The sequence below is a fragment of the Mugil cephalus genome, chromosome 5 (assembly GCF_022458985.1).
Source record: "Mugil cephalus isolate CIBA_MC_2020 chromosome 5, CIBA_Mcephalus_1.1, whole genome shotgun sequence".
Lineage (NCBI taxonomy): Eukaryota > Metazoa > Chordata > Actinopteri > Mugiliformes > Mugilidae > Mugil > Mugil cephalus.
Genome location: NC_061774.1, coordinates 27285108 through 27309166, shown reverse-complemented (window position 1 = coordinate 27309166; position 24059 = coordinate 27285108). Strand labels below are relative to the sequence as shown.

The 24059-nt window shown below is 42.4% G+C and overlaps 1 protein-coding gene across 4 annotated transcripts in view; it reads left to right on the top strand.

Annotated features, from left to right (window-relative positions):
* Window positions 1-24059, top strand: part of glra1 (glycine receptor, alpha 1) — a 129230-nt gene that overhangs the window by 10233 nt on the left and 94938 nt on the right. For 3 of the 4 annotated variants that reach the window (XM_047584659.1, XM_047584657.1, XM_047584656.1), the window contains exon 1: window positions 936-2220. The exons of the other annotated variant lie outside the window; for it this stretch is intronic. In XM_047584659.1, the coding sequence (XP_047440615.1) occupies window positions 2150-2220 (71 nt within the window). In that variant the 5' untranslated portion in view covers window positions 936-2149. Of the gene's footprint in view, window positions 1-935; window positions 2221-24059 lie in introns of those variants that run through there. 4 annotated transcript variants of the gene reach the window in all.

Genomic DNA, 24059 nt, shown 5'->3' with positions numbered 1-24059 from the left:
TATTCTTATGCGTTTTTATTTACAGATTTCATTCAAGTGGAGGGGATTATTCAGGACTTACTTTACACACTTAGTCGACTCGTTTGGTTTTAGATCATTATCATGATTCAGCACTTTTTTCTCTTTGAAATGTTCCATAAGATGCTTAAAAAAACGAGATGAGCCCATGATGTTAAGCCTCTGCCTGACTCTAGATTACGTTACTATGTTATTTTCGTCCTTCGTTACTTTTTAAATTGTGCAAAATAGAGAAATAGGGAAGTAAAACTTCCCCCCGTGTCCTCCCTCTGCAGGTAAAGCTCCTCAGCACCGTGAGCAGCACATTCATTTCATATCCCCTTAAGAAGATCCAGGTCTGTAGGGTCAGCTTTAACTCCACTCAGAGTTCAGGCATTTATTTATCCTTTCTTTCTCTAAGAGGCAGAGCTCGTGTCCAGCTACAGTGACACCTCCGGTGTCCAATCAGCGCCGAGCTCCGGGGCCGCGCCGACCAATGGCAGCCTCGTGTGGGCGTGTGTGTCCGCTGCGAGGTGCGTTTTTTGGAGTTTGGTAAATGACTGCAGCAAGAAAATCCAGTGTCGGAGCGCGACCGAGGCTGCCTCGTCTGTACTGTACCTCCGTGTGCGTGTCCGTGTGCGTGTATGTGTGCGTGTTTGCGCCCGCCAGGGGCCAGTGTCGCCGCCGCGCTCCTGCGCCACGGAAGAGGGGCCACATCAGTCCCGTCAGACGCGCAGGTCTGAGCGGGTTCTTCTTAAAAAAAAAAAAAAAAACCCTGTCACCGCTCTCAGGTGGGTCCGTTGATTTCCTCCTATATATTTTTTTTTCTTCCTTTTTTTTTTCTAAACGGAGCCGGTGTCCGGGAGGGAGCGGATGCGGAGAACAGCAGCAGCAGCAGCAGTAGCAGCAGCAGCCGGTGCGTCTCCAACTTGACCACCACCAGACAATGGGAGTAGCTGAGCCGTGCTGCTGCAGCGCCAAGTACTACTACAACTGCTCGCCCCTGGGAGAGAACTACGAGGAGACGAAGAGGGAGAACCAGCAGCAAGAGGAGGAGGTAAAGAAGGAGAGGGAGAGGAAGAAGAGGAGGCAGACTTGTTCTACCTGCAGACCTCCCTCCCTGAGCAGCAGCAGCAGCAGCAGCAGCAGCAGCAGCAGCAGCTTCACCGGGAGTCCCGCAACAGCCGGAGAGACGCACGGATCCAGAGCGGCCGCCCCTGGGATACATGTGAGAGGAAAGCTGCACATGTGAGAAGACGCGCTGCTCTGCGTGGCTCTAATCTGAGTGGAGCGTGGATCTGGGGGATGTAACGCACAGTTTGTTTGTTGTTTTTATTTTTGTGGAGACAGCATCATTCACCCCGCACACAAACAGCCTGTGTTTTTTTTTTTTTTTTTTTTATTGTCCATCTCTGAAGGAATATGTTTTATTTCCCTTTACCCCTTTTTGTGGATCGCACAGACTGGACTTAAGAGTAATCGGGTGTAATTGTGTGTTAATTACCAGCAGCCCCTGAGCTGCTCTGAGGACCCCCACCACCCCCTTCCCCCCTTCCTTCTCTCCTTATACCATTCCCCCCCTCCACCTCTTCCTCCCCCCTCAAAACAGAAAGGTGGACGAGCTTCCTCCCCCTGCAGCCTCTGCCTCTGTCCCTGGTCCTGAACACTGATTCTCGAGTGGATTTTTATTTCTTTTATTTTTTCTTCTGTGGATTTTCCTCTTCTTCTTCTGCTTCTTCTTCTTCTTCTTCCTGGTCCGCGGTGACGGCGGCGCTGGGGGGCGGGGGGCCGTCGGAGCATGATTTCACGGGGAGCGAGGTCATGAGCATCCCGAGGCTTGGCTCCGGAGACGACTCCGGGATCTGAACCACACGCACCGCGAAGGAAAAAAAATAAATAAATTAAAAAAAAAAAATAAAAACCCGACTCACCTTGGAGGTCACAAACCACAACCACTCAACTCCCCCCCCACTCCCCTCTCATCCTCTTCCTCCTCCTTTTCCACCACTCAAGGATTTTGCATAGAGGGGAATTCATCCTCTCAAGAGTGTGGCCCCCCTCTTTTCCTCCTCCTCCTCTTCTTCCTCCTCCTCCACCTCCTCCTCCTCCTCTTCCTCCAGCAACAGCCCCCCCACACTGCCCCCCCAACAAAATGAGACTGGCAAAAATGTGCCGACTAAACGCGCTGGGGATCTATTTGTGGGAAACGGTAGTGTTTTTCAGGTAAGCAGAGAGAAAAGTGTAAAATGACGCTTGTTAATTTTTTTTTTTTTTGTCTGGGCTCCGGCTCATTTGCATTTTTATTGGTTTTTGCTGCCGTTTGGGGACACGCGTGGAAATTAGAGGTCCACTCAGAAGAGCTGGGGAAGGGGAAAAGGGGAATTCCGGGGGAAAACTTGTTAAAGTTGCCTTCGGGGTGGTGCGTTAACTGCTCAGGAGCAGTCTGCATGTAGCAGTGAGCTGAATTAAGACGAATTGAGTCCAGGCTCGTATGTGGAAAAAAAAAAAAAAAAAGGAAGAACTGCGACCACTGGTGGACGTTAAGAGCGTGTGATGGTGTCAACAGGCGTGTAGAGAGGAGAGCGTGGACTCCACATGTTTGGGTGTTTATTTATGAGGTGGTGTTGGCATTTATCTTAAAGCTGCTGTGTCGACATCAGTCAGTGTCCAAAGGAAAATTCTTCACATCCCAGCTTTAGATTTCCTGAACATCTTCCTCTCAGTTGGAGACAGTCTGTGATTGTGAGCTTTGAGTTGAGATATCAGCTGGTTTACAGGTTGTGCATCAAGTTAAACTGTTTTTCTATTTTCTGATACACACTTTGGCAGCAGGTACATGCGTTTGTTTTGCATATTTTATTATTTCCCCCTGTGCACTCTTGTTGGTTTTGGGGTGATCTCCACCTCTTCTCCCTGTTGGAAGCAACATTTGTTCAGCCTTTTGCAAAAAAGGTGCAAACTGAACCTCTAATGTAGAAGTTCAGTGAGTCCAATAAAAATAATGCAGCCATTAATTAAATGAGCATCCGGTGAAATATTGTGCAGAGCAGCTACTGTTTGACAGCTGGAAACCTCTAACCATTAAGAATAGGTTCTTAAAATCGCACATTAGCTTAAAGAAGTGAAGTTGTTCTCCTCCTGAATGATCTAGAATCTGAACAATAAAGCTTTTCTTACATTTACATTACACTGGCATCAACCGAAACATGCTTTTCTCTTCAGATATATATTTAGCCAGTTCTTAGCCAGCAGCTACGTGCAGCTATATATGTTTTTTTTGCATAGTTTCCATTTTCCCTGATGTACTCTTGTTGGTTTTGAGGTCATCTCCAGTTGCAGTCCCTGCTGGAAGCAACATTTGTTCATTCTGTGAAGTTGCCCATTCATCAAGGCCCCTCGCTTTCATGCTGCGTTCAGAACCCCTCAGCGTCAAGATCCCCTTAAAATGTTTGCAGAGGCCTGGATGAAGAGATGCTGCACAAATCTCCGAGGCCTCGACTCAGTTCGTATCAGAATATGATTCTGGAAACACGCTGTTTGGGTTTCATTATGACGGTTCAACTCATACAGCCACAGTGCTGCTGTTACACATTAAGCCCCGCCCCCAAATGTTCTGATTGGTCAGGCAGATCTTTGCAGAATCAGTTCCCAACAGAGAGACTCCAGATCAACTTTCCACCACTTATTATTTAGTGGCAGAGTCAGGCTGGTTAATGTGGAACTATTCAGCCTCTTTCAGGTGTTTGTAGATGTAAAAGGTTCCAAACTCATCAGGTTTCTATCTTGGCCGTTGTCAGGACTCCTTGGTTACAGTAGAGTCAAACTGCAAACTGAGAATGATCCTGTTTACTGTTACCCAACAGTTTCTCTCCCGCTTTACCCCGAGAGCAAAGCGTATGCAAATACCTCACTGTATAATCTGATAATATGTTTGAGTCCTGCTTTGCATTTCCAACCTGCAGGCACCTCACACACGTTTCTCTTTATTGCATCAATTGTGGATATTATCTGTCTCCAAGGCCTCGGATCTGTTTCATTGTGCGTGCGATCAAAAGCTTTTTTTTTTATTTTTTTGCTACCTGCTGCAGCGACTCGCTCGTCTTCCCTCTGAATGAGGCGGCCATTTACAGGCGGGATGGGTGGAGGCTTCTTTTGGAGGTGGCGGCTGCAGGAAGAGTTCTGCATTCAGTGCACGCGCCGTTTAGTTAATGAACCAGAGTCGGGATATTGCCGTCTCAGCTCCTCGGGCCTGGACGCTGCAGTTCCCTGCTTAATTGATATCTCTTTCCCCCTCCGTCCTGACCCGGACCCCGCATTCCTCATTCCACATTCAGCCTTATTGCTAAACATTGATTAGCCCGTCAATGGCCGGGGCCAGACCTGGTGAATTCACATTTAACGCTCGCACATATCACTGCCTCCCTGTCCCAGCTCGTTTTATTCATCAAGCAGGACGGGCTCAGATCGAGGCTGGACCTGCAGGGAATGCATTTCGTCTTTTATTCAGGCTTAAATTTGTAAATTGTGTCAAAACAGGTGAAAGTAAGAGCCAAGAAGGTTAAATCTGTGAAGGGTCTCAGTCATCCAGGTCATCGAGTGTCCAAAGAAGCTGAAACAAGTTCAACTGGGCTTTTTGAAGACGTTCATCCAAGAAGCTTCTTCAGACGAAGCAGTCGCTCTTGTTTCAGCTTCCTTGGACACAGCTCTGCTTCTTTTTACTTTGATTTATAAATCAAACAAGGAGCCTCAGGCAAAGACTGCAGCAAAACAGCAACAATCAATGAACACTGCGTTTAAAACCAGAGGAACGTTTCCTTTCGTCAAGAGGGTTCGCGAGTTTATGGTGTTAGATGACCAGAAGATCATTATTTATGGGGTTTAATTCATATTGAGATATGCACACGGGATCTAGGGGAACGCAAGTAAAAGAAGAAAAGAGAAGTCTTTAGGAATCTCCAGGAGAGGACATTTAGTTGACTTAAGATCAGATCTGGACTCAGTATTAAAAGATCAGGATCTTATCAGGATAAGAAAAAACTTGGTACCTACACATAAAGTAATAAAAGTAAAGCTAAATAAATGGACCCAGCAGCCTAATGTTTAGCACGTACAAGCATCTTTGTTGTGTCTTCCAGTGTTGTCCACACTGGGAATGAGAAGCTCAACAGATCAAAGCATCATCCACATATAGAATGATTTAGTTGCTGATAATCTTTTTCGGCCGAGTTAACCCACTTGTTGGTTTCCCTCTCCAAGTGTTTCCAAGGAAAACACATTACACATATTACTAGTGTATGGAAGGAACTAACTCTGCTCGCTGTCACCATTCTACACCGATCTGGCATAACATTAGGACCACCTTCCTAATACTGTTAGTCTTCCTTTTGGTGACTCATCAGATTGTGCTGTTCTTCATGTTTTTTAGTTGTTTCTAAAGTGATTTTTTTGTGTGTGTGTCCGTGTCAGGCTGCTTCCTGCTGGGGATGACTGCTGCATTGCTATAGGGTGGGGATGGGTGTATCGGTGGGGGGGCTGGTCTGGTCTAGATGGGTGCTACATGTCTAAGTCCAAACCAATGAATGAATACCAGGTTCAAAAGTTTCGCAGCAGAACATGGATTGGTCACAATATGGTTTAAATGTTATTTACCTCTCCTGTCAGTGGTCATAATGTTGTGGCTGATCGGTGTAAAGGAAAATGCATCGTTTCATTTTGAAACAGGAAATCAGCCTGTAACTGTTTTATTATCTTTGTTCACTGCTTTTAATTTAAGATGTTCGTACAAAGAGATCTTTGCTCGGAAGATACTGACGACGGCTGGTTCGTTTTGATAGATGCACCAGTTCTTTCATATCTAGTCATGGGTTCGTAGGTATATGGATTATAATTCACTACTCACTTCAGTTCAGTTTGGTCTCGAGAGGCTTCACAGAGCCAGAAAGCAAAGCAAGCAACTTAATTAACTCAAGGAGCTTTTACACGTGTGTTTGGTTCAGAATCAGGGAGAAATTGATAGAATATTATTATGATGATTATTATTATTATGATGTAGCATTTAATCTTGATTCGTGTTCAGAGGGCTGTCAAGATCTGACATCATGTTCTTGAAAAACTATTTTGTGACTGGTCATAGATTTGTTTGAAAAATTAGATTTCAGGAAATCAAGAAATACCCAAACTGGAAACCGTGTGTTCACTAGTGTTTATAGCTGTTCGGTTCATGGACCAGAGTTCTGTTGGTGAACTGGTTTACCTTCTGTCTCGGGTAAATAAATATATGAATTATTCGTTTCGGCCCAGGGGTAGAGTGTGTTCCCGGCGCAAAGGAATCAAAAAGTGAGACCACCCTCAGAACCAAACGATGACACATTCATCTCTAGTCGATGCTAAAACCGTATATTAGCCATAATTGTTGAGCCCAGTCATCGGTCCTGCAGCACGTGGCTTCTATCGATCGCTTAGACGAGAATGATTAATCAAAGCGGTCAGCGTTGCATTTAGAGAATGCCAACGCACCGACCGTGAACCACCGGGGGACGGCCAATCAGTCAGTCACAGTGATTGACAGCTCTCCAAACGGACGCTGACATCTCTGCTGGATTGCTTTTCTACCAGGCAGGAGATGGTTGTTGGAGCAGCAGAACTGTGGAGGTTGGCTGAAGTACGAGCAGCTCTGGGGAAGGCCCGGCCCGGCCCGGCCCGGCCCGGCTCGGCTCGGCTCAGCTCAGCGTGCACGTATCTGTGTGTGTTTACAGGGAGAAGAGGTTTATCCTAAAACTGGAGCATGTGTACAGTTTGTCACAAAGTCCTCTCCAGGGAAACTTGTTTCCACCGAATTAGATGCAAATATGAACTGATTTCCTTACGGTCGTTCAGGAGGGGAAGTTGTTGTGTTCACACAGTGTTTATCTTTCTCATTTTGAAATGACTTGAGGCGCCGGAGGCGATCATTTGCCGCGAGCCTCTGCCTGTTTTTACGGCTTCATTTGTCGCAGTGCATCCGCAACGATTAAAGAATCGCCCGGGCCTTTCTTCTTCTTTTTTCAAGAGCTCAGCTTCTCTCCAAGAAATAAACAACGTCGCTCGTCTCAGCATCCGCGTTCACGCGATAACGTAGATTGATCGCTCCTCTCTTTTCCGGGTGCTTGCACAGATCGTTACTATGCACACGAGCGTGCAACAGCGCCTCTGTATGCAAACTATTCATCTTCACCCTGAACCGAATGCGCAGGGAGTGACCTTTTCCCTCTATGGATTCCTATATTCAATAAAACGCTTGATTCTCTCAAGTGGAAACAAAGCAGTCCATATAAACACGTTATCCGCTTGAATCATGAGCCTCCTCCGATCTTTACGTGTTACGCTGTCCAGTAACTGCTGAAGGGGAATCCATAAGAACAATGCGATCTATAATTCACATGTGCAGGGCGAATATTCAGCCGCGGCCTCCGGACGCTTCCCTTCGCCACGAGGTAACCTTGAGCTGGCCTTGAAAAAGCCGGCGCATGCACGGGGTCTCCGCTCCGCAGGAGTCACGCACACGCCGGCGTACGCCTCCATCACGTCACAGAGTTTAAATTAAATCTGACTCCGCCGGTTCAGGAAATAAATTGATGCTGAAATTCTGTGATTTAGACAAGGTCATCGGTCGGCTGTTGGCTTTAAATTATTTTGAGTAGACGGAGCGCTGGATGTCAGACGCTGTTGAGTCTCGATATTAAATAAAAAGCGCTTATCCCGAACTGGATGGCAGGATGGAAATTGGGAGCAGACTGAGTTTTGAGAGCGAGCAGAGAGACCAGAGATCCCGGCGGTTTGTTCATTAAATGAAAGGTTAGCGTGACTTACAGGAACGTCACCGGTACCTTGAGTGATATTTCAGTTCCGTGCAACATGTCCAGCTGCAGCTTTCATTAGCTCTGTGTATATAAATATATATGTGTGAGTCAGTTCTGGCTGTCGTCAGTATTTACAGTCACGTTTCAACCTCCGTCTCCTCGTAACCAGATTGTAAGTTTGACCTGGAACCCACCGAAGTCTCTGCATGAAGTGCAAGGTCAAACTTGAAGTGGAAAAGAAAGAAAAATGGATTTCTTTTTTCCTCTGGTGCTGTTGGTCACTGGGGAATTTCAAAGCTGCTGTAAAGACCACAGCTGTACACTAGAGATTTAGACTGGAGTCACGCTACGACTAGACTGTCATGATTCTTGAGGCCTGTTTCTCTAAAAAGTCAGCTTGACAAGAATAAAAAAAAAAGAATAAAGAATGGAGTTGCTCCTAAGAAGAAGCTGGGTTTAAAAAAAAAAGAAGCAATTTTTCAATTCAAATGAATCTTAATTTGGACGATATAATATCCATTTGTGATTGAAATCTAAAAAAAATACAATTTCCTGCATCTTCTCATTTTAAAACTCACCGTCGTCATGTGTGATTGCACAAGACTGAGAAAGAAGAGCTGGAGACACATGAAAGACGAGAAACTACATCAACTAATGACAGTTTTGTGAAAATCTCATAAATAATGTTGCTTCCAAACTGAAATACTCAGCCCTGTTCCTCGACCAGAGATTTACTTTGACAAGTCATGAAACTCGACCTGTGCTTTCCCCACAGGACTCTGAATTCTGCATCCTAGTCAGAACTATGAATAGAGCTCGCTCTAAAAAGAAGAAGAAAAGGTGCTGGTGCTACAGACTGAAACCGACCTCTAGTATCTGCAGCAGCTGACCAGGTTTAGATGTGGAACTGTGCAGCATTTACCGTGTATTTAAATCTAATCAGCTGCTCCTCTGCAGGCGTGTTTTCATATTTATCAGTGGGGACAGCAAAATGGTTCAGATGCATGTGTAATTACTATCGTGAATATGTATGAGGAAATTAGAAATTACAAACGACTCAGTCAAATGAATGTTTAATGCCTTTTACTGTGACTCATTCTCATGAATTACATCAGACACGACTCTTTGAAGCTTAACAGGAACATTAATGACTTATTTAAATGAGTCTGAATAGTTTTAAAACATTTTTTAAATTCTATTTATTTATGTATTTTAAATCGCATTAGCGGACTGCTTCGTAAGCATTAAGACAAAATGTTCAGTCAGAGTTAATGAATTATTCTGAGTGGTTGCACAAACCTGTTTAGTAATCACAGACATTCAGGACCCTCCGTGCACGGCAGGATGTTTGTGCTGCAACTTCTCTTTGGTTGTTGCAAGAGACTTTTCAGAGAGAAAAAGAAAATAGGAAACAGATCGAGTCAGGAGTCGGATCGAAGGAAAGTTTATCGAGCAAACTCACAATGTTGCAGAAGGACATTCTCTAAACCTGGAAGATGGACAAATTTCACATTTCTACAATGTTTTTGTCAAATCGTTTGTATTTAGACTCAGTAGGTGAGTGGTCCAGATGTCGGTTACTTCCTGTTTCAGTGAAGTTCACCAGTCGTTAATATTTTTAGTGTTGTTCTTATGATTTACAGTGGGTATGGTCACTTGAACGCGACATATTTTGTGCACACCGCAGTGTCTGAAGTTGTGACGTAGTATAGGTGGAGGTGTCTGAGCCCTGCAGAGGTAAATTTGTGTGTGCTAACCCTAATGTCTTCGATTGGCTGTAGGACTGTCCAACTGCTTGCAGAACTTTTGTCTCTCTATATTAGTAATGAATTCCATTTCATTAAAAAAGCCTCCGATAGATAAACCAAATAAGACAACGTACTAAAAGTGCAACGGTCGTAAATTCAACAAAGCCTGAACCTGAAGTCTGCTTCATCCTGATTAAAAGCAGCACACAGTGTTTCCTTCCTGCTGCATTGATTCACCAGACGACTGCAGTGATGTTCAGGTCCCACACCGAATGTTCCTGAACCTGCAGAAAGTATCATCTGCAGAGCAGGGACTTTTTAAACGTGACTTAGGCCTTGGTCTTGGGAAGTTGAGTCACTCAAAATGTTCCTGTTCCTGCAACGGAAATTCACCTAGAACCAGTTTGGTGTCATGAACGTCAATGAAAACAATCGGGCTTAAATATCACTCTCCTGATCCTGTGACAGGAACAAATGCGTCTTTGAATCTGCAAGTCAGAGTTCACAGGTCAGAGATCGGCTGCAGGGCAGAGTCTCTGGATTTATTGTGTCGCTCAAGGACGCCGTAAAAAGACGGAGAGCCGCGCAGACGCGTCCCTCTCAGAAACCTCCCGGTGTCAGCGAGCATACACACCGCGTTCAGCCAAATTAAAGCAGCCGTGTTATTTATGAAGCCGCCCTCAGGCTCTTTCATTTGTTCTGCAGCTACATGGCTCATATTTATCACTCACACCTCCCATCATAACAAATCATAACACACACATACATACATATATATATATATATATTTTCCTCTTGTGATCAATTTTCCTTGTAATGAAAAACAATTGACTTCTCTGGTGGAGTTCTCCAGCATCTCTATAATAATTAGCTTCTGGGCAGGTTCATTTCCAAACCTTGATGTATGATAACACGTTATTGATTAGCAGACAGAGACGGATTCGCACCGTGTTTTATCCACGGTCCTGCAGAGCTGCAGCTGAGCTACGGCGAAGGTGAATTCCTGGAAATGTTTGGGAGCTACGGTACATTTTTATATTTCAGGAGGACTCTGACAGCAACAGAGGCTGGACTGGGTTGTTGATGTAAAGCACAGTAGTGAGAGTTTGAAAGTTTAGTGAGGTTGTAGAGTCAGAGAGTGTTTGAGTTGAAACTTTCATTCCTGTCACATCTTAAATTTCCGCCTTAATTTCGTCAATAGATGTCGGAAATGAATTAACAACACGTAAGATTAAGACAATTAACATCAGATATCCAGTGTCACCTCAGTAATCTAGCTATCTAAGGTCTAAAGTGAGTTTTAAATTGTTTACACACAGAAAGACACGAGGAAATTCAGAAAGTAGTCGCGGTGATTGTGGGAAATGAAAATGGTTTGACATATATGTCTGACGCTGTTATGTTTCTGTCCAAGTCTGGTCCGAACTATTTCACTGGACCATCAGATCTTTGCATGAGCATCATCAGTTCCCAGGATTCAGATCTCTTCTATCGTTGTATAACCTTCTGATTTACTGCCACCTACTGGACCGGAGGGGAGCGTGTTGTTGAGTATCATAAAAATCAGCCTTAATTCTTTATATCAGGAGACTAATTTCCCCAAACAAAAAGATCAAAGCTCTGAAGGAATCTTTTAGTTCGTAGAAAAAAGTTCTGAGTACTTTGGGTGAAAAATCTGTTTCAGTGTGTCCCGCTCTGCTAGCATTAGCATTAGCATTAGCAACTGATCTTTTTGTGAATAAATTTTATTCGCCCAGCAAAAAACCTTGTAGGCAGGGGGACGTCATGCTGGTTCATTGATAATTGGAAGTTGCTCGATTTATTTAAATGCACAACTATTGATCCTCTTTTAGGCGTTTGCATCTATAAATGTTCCAGAACTCTTCAGTAGACCTTTATTATCTTGGCTGCTTTCAAAGGGATCTAATGCTGCCTTCAAATGCAATGTTCAAGTGCTTATATACGCTGCGATACAACAGTAACAACAGGTAGACGTCAATGAAACAGGAAGTAGCCTACATCTGGACTATTTACCTCTCACTTACTGACGTACAGCGTTTAGTTCTCTTTTAGTTTTCTTTTTTTTTTCATATATTAAACTCTAAAACCAAACTTGAAATACCAGAAAGTACACGGACTGAACCTCCAACCTCTCCAGTTCCCGGGGTCCCAGCTACAAATACCTCTTTTAGCATTTTTAGCATGTTGCTGTTCTGTGATATAGTTAAAGAGAAACTGTGAAATATTATTGTTCAAGCTGTTCATAGCTTTAAAATCCTAGTTATGTACACACTCAAAAGCATGCACGCAGAATCACAAGAGTGTAAGTAGAGAACAGTTCATGTGTAATAATGTATGTTACACAAACAGAGTTCCTATCAGCTGATGTTGGTATCAAGTGTTGTAATCAATTTAAAATATGTGGCGTCTCTGTGTGGGCTGCAGCCCTCTGGGACTGAATCTGTGCAAATTTAAATATAGACTTCCAGTTTCATTTCCAACTTGCCCTCAAAGCTTTTTAATATCAGAAGCTTTAATATCACACACATGAAACTTATTAGCGCTGCTGGAAGTATTCAGAGCGCCTCACAGACCCGTTTTTAAACCTCTGCAGTGTTTGTATTCAACCAGAAGGAGCTGGTACAGTCGCTCGTATATCACTCAACGTGTTGGCTGATTTCCATTATTATAAAATTACCCAGTAGCGTATATGTCACTGCTTATCTGCTTGTGCTTCCTGTTAAAGGTTTTAATGGATTCACAGAGACTGCAGCATTTGGCACAGAAAGATAAAGATAAGCAGCGGGAAAAAAGAGAAAAAATATAAATATGATAACAGAGATTTAAGAATCCGTAAAGTCTTCTTTCTTATAGTTTGATGAGTCTAGAGCTCTGTTCCTAAACCAGTAGCTTTTATCCCTGAGGTTGGTTTAGTTTGTTCTGGTGTGAACGCAGCAAAATCACTCTGTCCAGGAACAAATAAACCGAGCTGATCTCAGCTCACACACAGACTGAGATCATATCGTGCTGTAGCTACGTGGCCTCTGAACTAAACTGAGTTTGACCCTCTTGCTCTATTTGCTTTATTAAACTGAACATGTTGTTCACAAACAGAACTCTGGTTCACGAACCACAGAACAGAAGCAAACACCAGTGACTTCACTCACTGCTGCTGATGCTTCAGTTTGGATCAGATCTTTTCTTGATTTCTTAAAATCCAGCTGTCGCACTAAAATTATAACCAATCACAGAACAACATATGAACAATATTTTATCAACTGCTCCTTGATTCATAAGTGAATAATTGTGTGAAAACATCTCTGTGTTAATACTGACCTACACCACAACGCTAGATACCCCACAGATAGATATCCCACATATAGATACCCCACATATGTCCTGGATAGAAGGACAAACATTGTGTCGCTCTATGACTGTAAATACTCATTCTTACAATAATGAGTCCAGCCAGATGCATTTATTCAGCTGGTGCTGATGTATTAAATCACACTGCTAGGTCGTAGCTGCCCAGAGCAGTGGTTCCTAACCTGGGGTCCAGTGTGTGGCGTTTGATCATGATTAAAATAAAGATCAGCATTTAGAAAAAATAATGGTGATGTAGGATATTGTCAGGTTGGAGCAGTCAACTGAGTTTATCTACCAATGTAATGAGTGTAATGCAGCTTTCCCTCCAAACTAACATCACTTGGAAAACTTGGTTAAGATCCAGCTGCAGCTTATGCTGCATTCAATACAACTTGGGAAAAATGAGCTCTAAGTTGTCAAACTCAGAAATTACTGCTTCCAGAATAAAAAATATATATATATATATATATATGTTCAGCAATGGTGACAATATACTAAACTCATTTTGTTTTCAATGTCAAAGCTATAATATTGGAAGCCTGAAATGTCTATGTTGGAATATTGAATTTCCAGATTTTAGTGAAGGCATCGTCTAAGGCAGCATGGGGGGGCCTGCTTTTCTTCAAGTAGGGGAGCTCCAAGGAAAAAAGGTTGGGAACCACTGGTCTAGAGAACTGGACAGAGTTGGAGGAACAGGGTTGATTGTGGTTACTCTGGTCATGAGTTGGTCCAGTTACTCTCTGGTAAAATATAATTAAATTCCTGATAACCTTCAGTGAAAAGTCTGTTCTTGTCATTTGCTCTAAATTAGAAAAACAAGTATAGACAGATAGAAGTAGATATATGATGAGTACAAATATGCAAGCGTGAATCCTTTTAATCCTCCTACAGTGGACGCTTCAGACGTCAGCGTGATGTGAAATGTTCCTTTTCTAGGTAAGAAAGCAAACCTGATAATCTGCACTGGAAACAGTTCAAACGTCTTTTAAAACGCTCCGACAGAGCGACTTGGACTCGCTGCCTCGTGTTCTTGGAGTTCCAGGCCTTGGTTCGTAGTGATGAGCCAGTGTTCGCTGGGCCGGTTGAGCCAGGCGTCCTATCTTCTAGTGCCAGGGAAGCGAGCAGCCCTTTGCCTCCCCGAGTGTTACTAAATGCCAGGATGAGATCAATTAGGGATTCTGGTCTTCAGAGGCTTTAGGAACATAATGAGGAACACTTAGGGCTAATGATCGGAGCCTCGCGTTCGCCCACGCCTCACTTTTCTCCCTCCTCGCTGTGCATATGAGACGCTGGCACGGGACGACTCAGCTGATTTTCCTTCCACCTCTGCTGCCTCAGCGTTGGCCACGGGTCTCCGCTGCAGCCACGGCCAGCATTGATCTGAAATAATTAAAGCAAATCCCAACTTTGATCATGGAAACCCAGAGAGGAGGACGCTCAGGGGGAAGATTATCAACAAAAGCAGATGGAAAGTCCTTGGACGGCTTTCGACTGTGTATGCGTTCGTGTGCCAACTGTGTCGGTTGATTGTGAAGCTCTTGAGTCCACAGTCTGTTTAAGAGGCTGTGTTTTTACACAACGAACAGCAACGACCATGATTGGACAACATACAGTGAGAAAGAGACTGTTCCACATTAGAAACATTTCACTCCATTTATCCGGTCTGCTCTTTCTGGGATTGTTCCTTCTACATTTCTTTTTGTGTTCCTCTGAAAATATTTGAAGGTACAAACTTACCATTTGGACAAAGCAGCAAGGTTGTAATTAAAACATCAAGTTGCATCATGGGAAATGTAGGAAGCATATTTTTCTAAGGACCAAGATGTCCGTCTGCGATTTTTAACTGTGACGTGGTGTGAGCTTAGTGTAAGGAGCTATTTGTAGTTGGATGTACACCAAACAGTCATAACATTATGACCACCCTCCAAACATCACATAGGTCTATGAAGCAGTTGTGACTCATCACAGAATGGACGTGGGTCTTCTGGGGTGTCCTGTGCTGTCTTGGGTCATAGCGTTGTGATATTTGATCAGTTTGGGGGAAAAGTGAATTTTGAGGCAAAGTCTATGTCTTTTTGCTGTTCTTCATGCTTTTTGAGTTTTTCCTGAACCATATTTATTTTTTCCTGCTGGGCTGCTGCCCAAGGCTGGGTGTTATGTATTTTTTTTTCATGCACAATCACACGTTCAGAACATTTTCTACTGGTTGAGAGAGGAATTAATGCAGTAGATTGACTAAGGATAAAGACTAAAGACTATTTTACTGTGATGATGGGTAAATAAAGTAGAATGATCCCACACTAGTAGACAAACAGGTTAGCATGGCCCCGTGTTAGCACTGACTGCTGATGTGGAAATCTGGGGACGTTAACACCTCAGAGATAAAAATAAATTAAATGTTGTCAAGATGAAATGGAGAAATAGGAACAATTACAGTTTCATTTATTTTGACGTATTTATTCATGTTTAATAGCAGTGTGACTGGTTACCGTAATAATTGTAGTCTGCACACAACATTTTTTTTTTTTTGTCTCATTCATAAAAAGCTAAACTTGGGGACATTTTCAGGGACAGCTTCAGCCGGGGGACAGGTTCATCCAAACAGGGACTGTCCCCAGAAATCGGGGACGTGTGGTCAACCTAAAAAACCCCAAACACAAGTCTTCTTGTTCTGTCGCTTAATTTTTTGGACCTTTCCATCTTCACCACGTCTCTCAGTGACACAGTCGCACTATGTGAGTTTAGAAGCGCTGCATTGGAAATGGTCTAGGTGGGTGCTACATGTCTAAGTAACATCCACATCAATGATGAATGAGTGAATGAATGAATGAATGAATGAATGAATGAATGAACGAATGAACACCAGGTCCAAAAGTTTCCCAGCAGAACATTGAATTGTCACAAGATGGTTTAAATGTTATTCACTTCTCTTGTCAGTGGTTTTAATGTTGTGGCTGATCAGTGTACATTGTTTGTCTCTATTTATTTAGTGACCTTAGCAGATAGTTTTAAATCACATAATTGACCATGAATGAAGTTCTTATTTGGGCTAAATTAGTTTCAGTCCTGCTCTAAGGGAGAGGATGCAGTGTAGCCCTCACTTAGTTGTGGCTCTTATTGTCCTGAACCAATGATCCGGGCGTGTGTCGTCTCTGATTCTGACATTTTACTACCTAAAAAGCTTTCTTGGCATAGATGATGGTGACTGGATTTAGCTGCTTTCACCACACGGAGCAGCTCTTTCCTCTCAGCAGCGGTGCAGCTGGTGGACCCTCCTCTAGAAGTTATGCAGCAGTTGTGGGTGAAGCTCCACTAGTTTAAGCTTCCTGAGGTAGAACAGTCCTTTGTTGGGAGTTTTTGATGGGTCATGTGAGCTCCTTGGACAGGGTGACTCCTTTGAGTGATTGTTGTCCTTGCACCACTCAGCCAGATGATCCACCTCCATCCTGGTTGCATTTCATTACGGTACTACGTACTATATACTATTACGGTGTCATCTGCAAATGTAATTATTTGGATGCAGCCATGTGTTTGAAGTGTGAAGATTATACGACTCAGCTCAGGTTGAGGTTTGGAGGTTTGCCTCCCATCTCTAACTTCAGGAACTTCAGAGAGGAACCGGTTCATGCATCACAGAATCTAGTGGATGTTTCCTAAGAATGAACTCCATCCGTGGAGAAGCTATGGACTCATGAATAGTTATCAGCTACACTCGTGCTTTAACTGCTGAGACGAGTTTCTTTACTTCTGTTGGTGGTAGCTGCTACTTTGACCTCTTCACACACACACTCAGCTTTATGGGGGATAATATTAGAAGCTGCAACTGAACAAATCTTCTCTACTGGTGAGAAATCAAAGCGAAAACCAGCAGCATTCGAGTTCAGGACGTCCTCTTCACTGTGTGAGCTGTCTCATAGATTCTCTGGTTGTTTGTGCCTCAGTATTTACTCACATTGAAGAGGTGGGCGGGATATTCAGTCGACCGGTTTATTCAGTGACATTAAAGCATAAAGCAGGTGAGCTTTTCGAAATTACCAATCCGACCTATTGAGACGAGCATTTAAGTAAATGGAGTAGACACCTGGCAGACGTCGTCTGGCTCTGTGACGTGATGAATATGTATTTCTGTTAGAAATGAGGAGAAGGTGGATGAATCTTTTTGAAAGCGTGTAATTTCCTCAGATGACAGACGCATAAAAGGAAAAGGCAGCATTCAGGAACAGAACAAACCTCATCAGATTCTATAACAGTGATTTTTGACTTTAGAGCTACAGCTGTTTTATTGGACGAGCATCCAACCTGTCAGACTTTGCTCCAGCCTGACAGGTTGGATTGATGAGCTGTTCTGGAGGATCTGATTCTAGTCCACTTCATACGACAGGGAGGAAGGCCTCAGTGATATCAGAGGCAGAGACGAGGACAGGATAAGGCTAATGGAGACAAATCAGGTGTAAATCGGGGACCAGAAGGACATTCTGGTCTTTGTGAGTTCAGATCGCCGATGTGTGGTCATTTCAGCTCCCGCGGCTCCAGCAGGGATTTAATTTAACCTCTCGCTTGTTCAGGAATTGAGGAGGCTCCAAGTTGAGAATTTTAAGTGCAGTGTGCTATTCAGATTCCCTTCAGAGGGCGGATCAGTGCAAACACAAGACGCGGAGCCAGCTTTGAACAAGCGGTTAAGGAGAGAGTCGACAGTACTTGTACAGACAGTGAACAGTTTTGAGTAGATGCTAATTTTAGCACCACAGACGTAGCTCCATTGTGCAGATAGAGGCTTTGTGACCAAGACCCTGTGGCAACATGATGCAGCTTTATTTGAATTCTGGGGTAAAAAGACAAAAACACTAATCTCGCTTCATAGTTCTTAGTTTGCTCATGTGCATATTTACTTTCATCCTCCTGCTTTTTTAAGCTGCGTCAGAAATTGAAAAGAATTATCATCATTTACTGTTGTATTGCAGAACCCGAGCGGTAAGTGGTAAGTTCAGGGTTGGCAAAGGTCACATTTATGGATTAAAAAAAGATCTATACAGAGGAACAGTCCAATTAACCCAAATCGACAAACCAAAACCTGGGATTTTTCTCAATCTCTGAAAAAAAACAGTAGAAAACCACCACTACAGGCTTTATAGAGCCTTATATAGATTACAAACAAGCCTCAGTCATCTCTGGTTGAAGCTCCTGATATTTGGGACCTTCAGCCACGAGCCAATCAGTGTCAAGCAGACTGATGTTCACCTGTTGTCCACCTTGAACCTTGTGAAGTATGATTGAGCTTGACCTGTCGCCTGGAGGAAGTTATTTTTGTGGCAAATAGCCGATATTATCCCGATCTGGAGTGGTTAGTGGTGACTTCAGGGTTGGCAAAGGTCAAATTTATGGATTAAAAAAAGATTTATACATAGGAGCAGTCAAATTAGCTCAACCTGACAAATCTTTTCACAGTCTCTGACCAAAAAACAGGAGAAAACCAGAGATTTTGTAAATTGCAAAGAAGCCTCAGACATTCCTTCCTTGACATTATCCAGTTCTCCATGTTGCATTTTCATTCGCCTTTAATTTGCTATAAAATATCTCAAAATTAAGGGTTTCATGAAGAGTTTCCCTGGAAATCCTGGGGACAGCTGATTAAACCAAACTAATTTAATTAGGAACTGTGCTGTCGACCTCATAAAATAATGAAGGATGGGAACCTGGATTCAACAGGTCTATAGACGTAACGACAGAAGGCAACAAAAGGAACCCAGCAGCAGACGCTTTGCTCCGAGGGCCTCAGATAATAATAGAGTGGAGCTGAATCTGGTCACACTACCCCTCCTTTAGAATTTCACAGTGTCAGTGTGATTCAGCCCGAGGCGTCGTCCGGAGGAAGTCCTCTCTGTGTCAACACGCCGATGTAATCCCAATCTGTGACTAATCTGATTGCTCTGTCATCAGCCCAGCAGTGTGTTTGTTCAATGCTAATTTAAACGCCATTTCTCACGGGTCTTATGTTGTTTTTTCTTTATTATTATTATTATTGTGTCATCTCTGCAGCGAGCGTTGCTGATTCTTTATTTTATTTTTGTGAGATCCTGATCCTGTTACGCTCCCACTCGTCCTGAAAGAAGATTATTCTCTGATTCGTCACGTTGCAGCAGGATTTATCTCTAAATCCACATAATTTACCGTCACAGATAGAAGAATGAGATATGTGATGGGCCTCAAACACCTGACATCCTCTCACTCATCAGCGCTGACGCCTGGTGGTTCAGACGACTTTTCAGGTTGTTCATCTCCTCTTGCAAACTACTGAAAACTAGACATCTCATCAGTGCACCCTGTGAGCGTTTCAACAAGAGGGAGAGCAGTGAACTTTTCAAACAGGCCATTATCACAACAGAGTAATCACTCATGGAAATGAGTTTAATTTCATCCCAGCGGTCACGGCAATCTCAGATCATCAGATCAGTTATCGTAATTATCCTCAACATGATTTTAATAATTGAAAATTTAGGTGAAGGGGCTGTTTCATTGCCACTTTAAGCGTCACACATGGTTGGATGGAAACAAGAGCAGTGGGTGTTTAAATATTCTTTTTACAGTGTCCCAGCACGCTATTTCCTTAACAATAAAAAAAAAAGAGACGGGGGAGAAAATGGATTCAGTTTTTAAAGTTTCAGGTGGTGCACAACATCGCTCTTCGTGGATCTGAATTAAATATGAGCGTCAAATTAAAAATGCATCGTAATTCCACGGCGACTCTGTGTTTGAAAAATTACGTCTGATCCTTAATGAACTGAGAGACTGAGAAATACGAGTCAGATCAGAGTTTGACCGAGGGACGTGACTGGAGACCTACAGACGGTCACGGGGAACTTCCAGAGGAAACTTTTACTTCAGTTAATGAGCAGATTAAACGCTTTGAAAGAATAAAATAAGGCAACAGACAGCGCAGGTCATAATTACTGTTAATATCTGAATTTTAGTTGTAGTTTACCAAAAAATATTTTGCAGGAATGATCCATTTCTTTCCCGTATTTATGAGAAATGTCTCAAGGCTTGAAGTTTTGTTTCTTCCTGGTTTGTTTTGCAGTCTTTTTCTTATTCATCTCTTATTTAATTATATTTTCTGTGTTTGTTTACCCAACATCATGATTTCAGCCGACCTGGACAATACAACTTCACTTTAATTATCTGTGTCTTCACATGCGTCCCCAGCCAGCCCTTAAGATCTGATTTCAGATTTGAGCTCTGTATGAAACTAAACACTGGGACACAGTAGATTATTATAACTTGCTGTTGTCTCAGAACCAAGAACAGCACTTTTTTTGTCTCAGTGGTCAATAAATCCAATAAAACAAATGAGGCAAAGTAGGCTAAAAAATCCTCAGTAGGTGTCTACTAACTTTTCTATCACTGTCATTAATGTGCACGTCACCTCTGGTGAATCTGGGTACTCCTGAACTAGCCTAGCATGAAGCTCCTCATGATGCAGCTCTTTAATTAGTCTGGGATGTTTGGGCTTTGGCAGGTTGCATACAGTGACTTTACAAACACTAGAATCTGACATCTGGTATTTCTATAAAAGTAACAAAGAACTGAAATATACAGTAAATGGTCAATAAATCCAAAGCAAAGTAAAAGGCTAAAAAAAAAAAAAAGGCTAGGCTTCATAGAGCTGCAGAGTTGTTCTACAGGTTTAGACCCCTCTGGTGAATCTGAGCCCAGGACTCACTGTGTGTTCACACTAACCAAAGGAATGAGGTCAAATGCAAAGTGAGCAAACAAAAGTAAAATCTAAGTCCTGTCAGTATCTGGTGTTACTACTCTTTAACAACCAGCATCCATCCTTAAAGGTACATTCCCTCAGTGATTCTGTAGGATCGTAGACGCAGTGGTCGACCAAAGAAACTTAGAGCAGCAGATGAAAAACGCATCAAGATTATTTCCCTTTCAAATCTGAAGACAACCAGCAGAGACATCAGCCCAGAACTGTCAGAAACCGATGGGACCCAGGTTCACATCTACTGTCTGGACAAGTCCGTCCCTCTGACATGGAAACAAGTCCACGAGACTCAACTATGCACAAAAACATAAGAACTGGGGGCAGAAAAATGGCAGCAGGTGATCTGGACTCATGAGTCAACATTTGAAATATTTGACCAAAGGAGTGGAGAGAGCTACAGTAATGAGCATCTGCAGGCAACAGTGAAGCATGGTGGAGACTCCTGGAGAGTTTTGTAAATGGAGCTGGAGATTAGGTCAATACTCAGAAATACAGGCAGATACTTATCCATCATCAATACTTCTTTGGAGGACGAGCCCCAAATTTATTCTGCAGCAGAACAAAGAGTCCAAACATCCAGCCAGCGTCATTAAGAAGTGATGACATGACCCCCACAGAGCCCTGATCTCAACATCATGGACTGTGTCTGGGATTACATGAAGAAACCTACATCCACAGAAGATTAGTTCAGAAGATTAGTTCTCTAACATGGATCAGTTCCTTCAAAAACTGTGTCCAAATAGCTAGAAGAACTGACGCCATCTTAAAGGCAAAGGGTGGTCACACCAGATATCGATTAGATTTAAATTTCCCTTCTGTTCATTCCCTGCATTTTGTTAATTGATGATAATAAACTAACACTTAGACCTTTGCACAGTACTGAATATACATATAGAACATTAAACATCAAAGGAAGCATCGGGAGTTCAGTCTCTCTTTGTTGCAGGTCTCAGAGATCACACCGCGTCGTATGCAAGGCCAGATAATAAAATCAATATTAGGGTTTTTCATTTTCAGAGGAGCGATGACATAAAGTGCAGCGCTGGCCTGAAGACACATGACCTTCTGTTAAGACAGAGAGGACGGCCAGAGGCGACTGTGCTGCTGCTGACACACTGGAGCCTCCAAAAAAAAAAAAAAAAAATAGCAGAGCTGAATAAAAATGCTTCTCAAAAATATTCTGTATTATACTTTGGTTTCCATTAAGCCAATGTTTTATTAGTTAGTAGTCGTTATAATAATAATAATAATAATGAATATCTCACCATTGAATCAAAGCTTCCTTGTTTTGCAGAAAAATTTTATAATTTATCCTCTTTGTACAAGCTCCTAAAAACTAGCATCTAAAGTCAGAGCTCTGATCCTGAGCCACTGATTTGATCCCTGTGTGACCTGTCTTTGTGTCTTTGTGTCTTTGTGAAGTAACAAAAACAAATCTAGTTTCGACATATCGTGACATCTCAGACCTCTCCATCTTTCTTCTGATAAAAAAAAAAAAAAAAAAAAACCTCGAGGTGTGACACATGCTGGCCGTGTGCACTGGCATTTAAAAAACTGCAGGCTCGCCAAATTGGGAGGTCGGCAACTAAAGGTCAAATAATCTCCGACGCAGAAAAGGCCACAAACGGTGGAAAGTCTTGATGTATCATGTTGCTTATTGGCCTGAAGCGTCCCTCCGTCAAAATTAGTTCCAAATCGCAAAAATGTACTTGAGTGAATCATGAGGCAGCAGACTGAGTCAAACAACCCCCAACACACACACACACACACACACACACACACACACACACACACACACACACACTACACACTACACACTACACAACTATTTGTTGGTTATTCCCTCAAACTGCGACCGTGTCCCCGAATCCTCGAATAATGTTGTGTAGGTGACTAAGAGAGAATGGACATGGGCCTTTTCTGATGGTGTTGAATGAACTTGATCAGTTTGGGATCTAGTGAATTTGGAGGCCAGGTCAACACCTTGTGCGGTTCTTCATGTTTTTTTGAGTTTTTCCTAAACCATATTTTTTGTGTGTGTGTGTCTCCAGTCTGATCCCAACCTCTTATCATTCCGACCTTTAACGCCTAAGTAGGAGCTCATTCATGGTCTTTGTTTCTTTTGAAAGCCAAGACTCCATCACAAAAGTCACTCTTTGTGGTTTTTGTTATTGAGACAAAGTTGGCACAGTTAAAAGATAAGAAGAAGTTGTTGGGTTCACCTGAAGTTTTGTGTTGGTTGCATCCTGCTGGGAATAACTTCTACCATCAATGGGTGTCATTAGCTGAGTTTACATGGAGCCAAATATTCCCAAACCGAATGAAAATGCTCCGTATAAACACCTAAATTTGAATGAACAGGCCCAATTTTATTCGGTTTCACAGAGGTAGAATATTCCTTTTCCCTTTAGAGCTTGTTTTTAATAACAACTCAAGAACTAGATGTTTCACACTTAGACGGCAATTCATTGAAGCCGGAATAGAAGTGTGGAACAAATTTGGCAAAGGTGAACAAACTTTACAAATCAAGCTGTTGCTTTAATGATAAAGTTATTTATTTTTTATTTTGCACAATTAAAAAATACAGAGAAAATATTACAGAAAATATATAATGATGCAGTACAGTCCCAGCAGTTCTTCTCCCATCAGTGGTTTTAAAGTTGTGGCTGATCAGTGTATTTAATTAATTAGAACCACAAAAAGTCCAAGCATGTGAAGGAAAATCTGCATTTCAACATTGATAAAAAAAAAAGAAAGAAAATCACAGCGACATCCATCAAAAGTCGTTTTTCATAACTTAAACTTTTCAGTCCGATCGTCAATATCATCCGTCACGATGCTTTTAATGTGATTATCTGCGCTGTGATTTATGATCTTTACAACATCATCAGCGTCACTGTCGTCATTTAGAGCGCGGCCTCGTCGCTCAGCTGTGAACACAGTGTGAGGCTTCATTTATTTACTTAATCATAATGACATCAGTTACAGGAGTTTATACAAAGCGCTTAGGATATTTCTTTATTTCTTTTTTAATTTATGCTCATTACTTAGTTTTTCAAGAAAGAAAATGAGTAAATTTTTTTGTCATTGCTCATTAAGTTATAAGCTGTTAGTTTATGTAAAAACCAAATCCAGTTAATTGTTATATGTGTGACTAAATAGGCCAGAAGTGGTCACGTCCCCTCTGGTGAATCTGAGCTAATGTGAATTCAAATCATAATGTTTTTTTTTTTTTTTTTACCATGTATTTATGCACACATACATAATTAAAAAAAAAATGTTCTCTCCATTTAACCATGTGAGAACACTTGGAGCAGTCATGCAACACACGAGGTTCTTGTT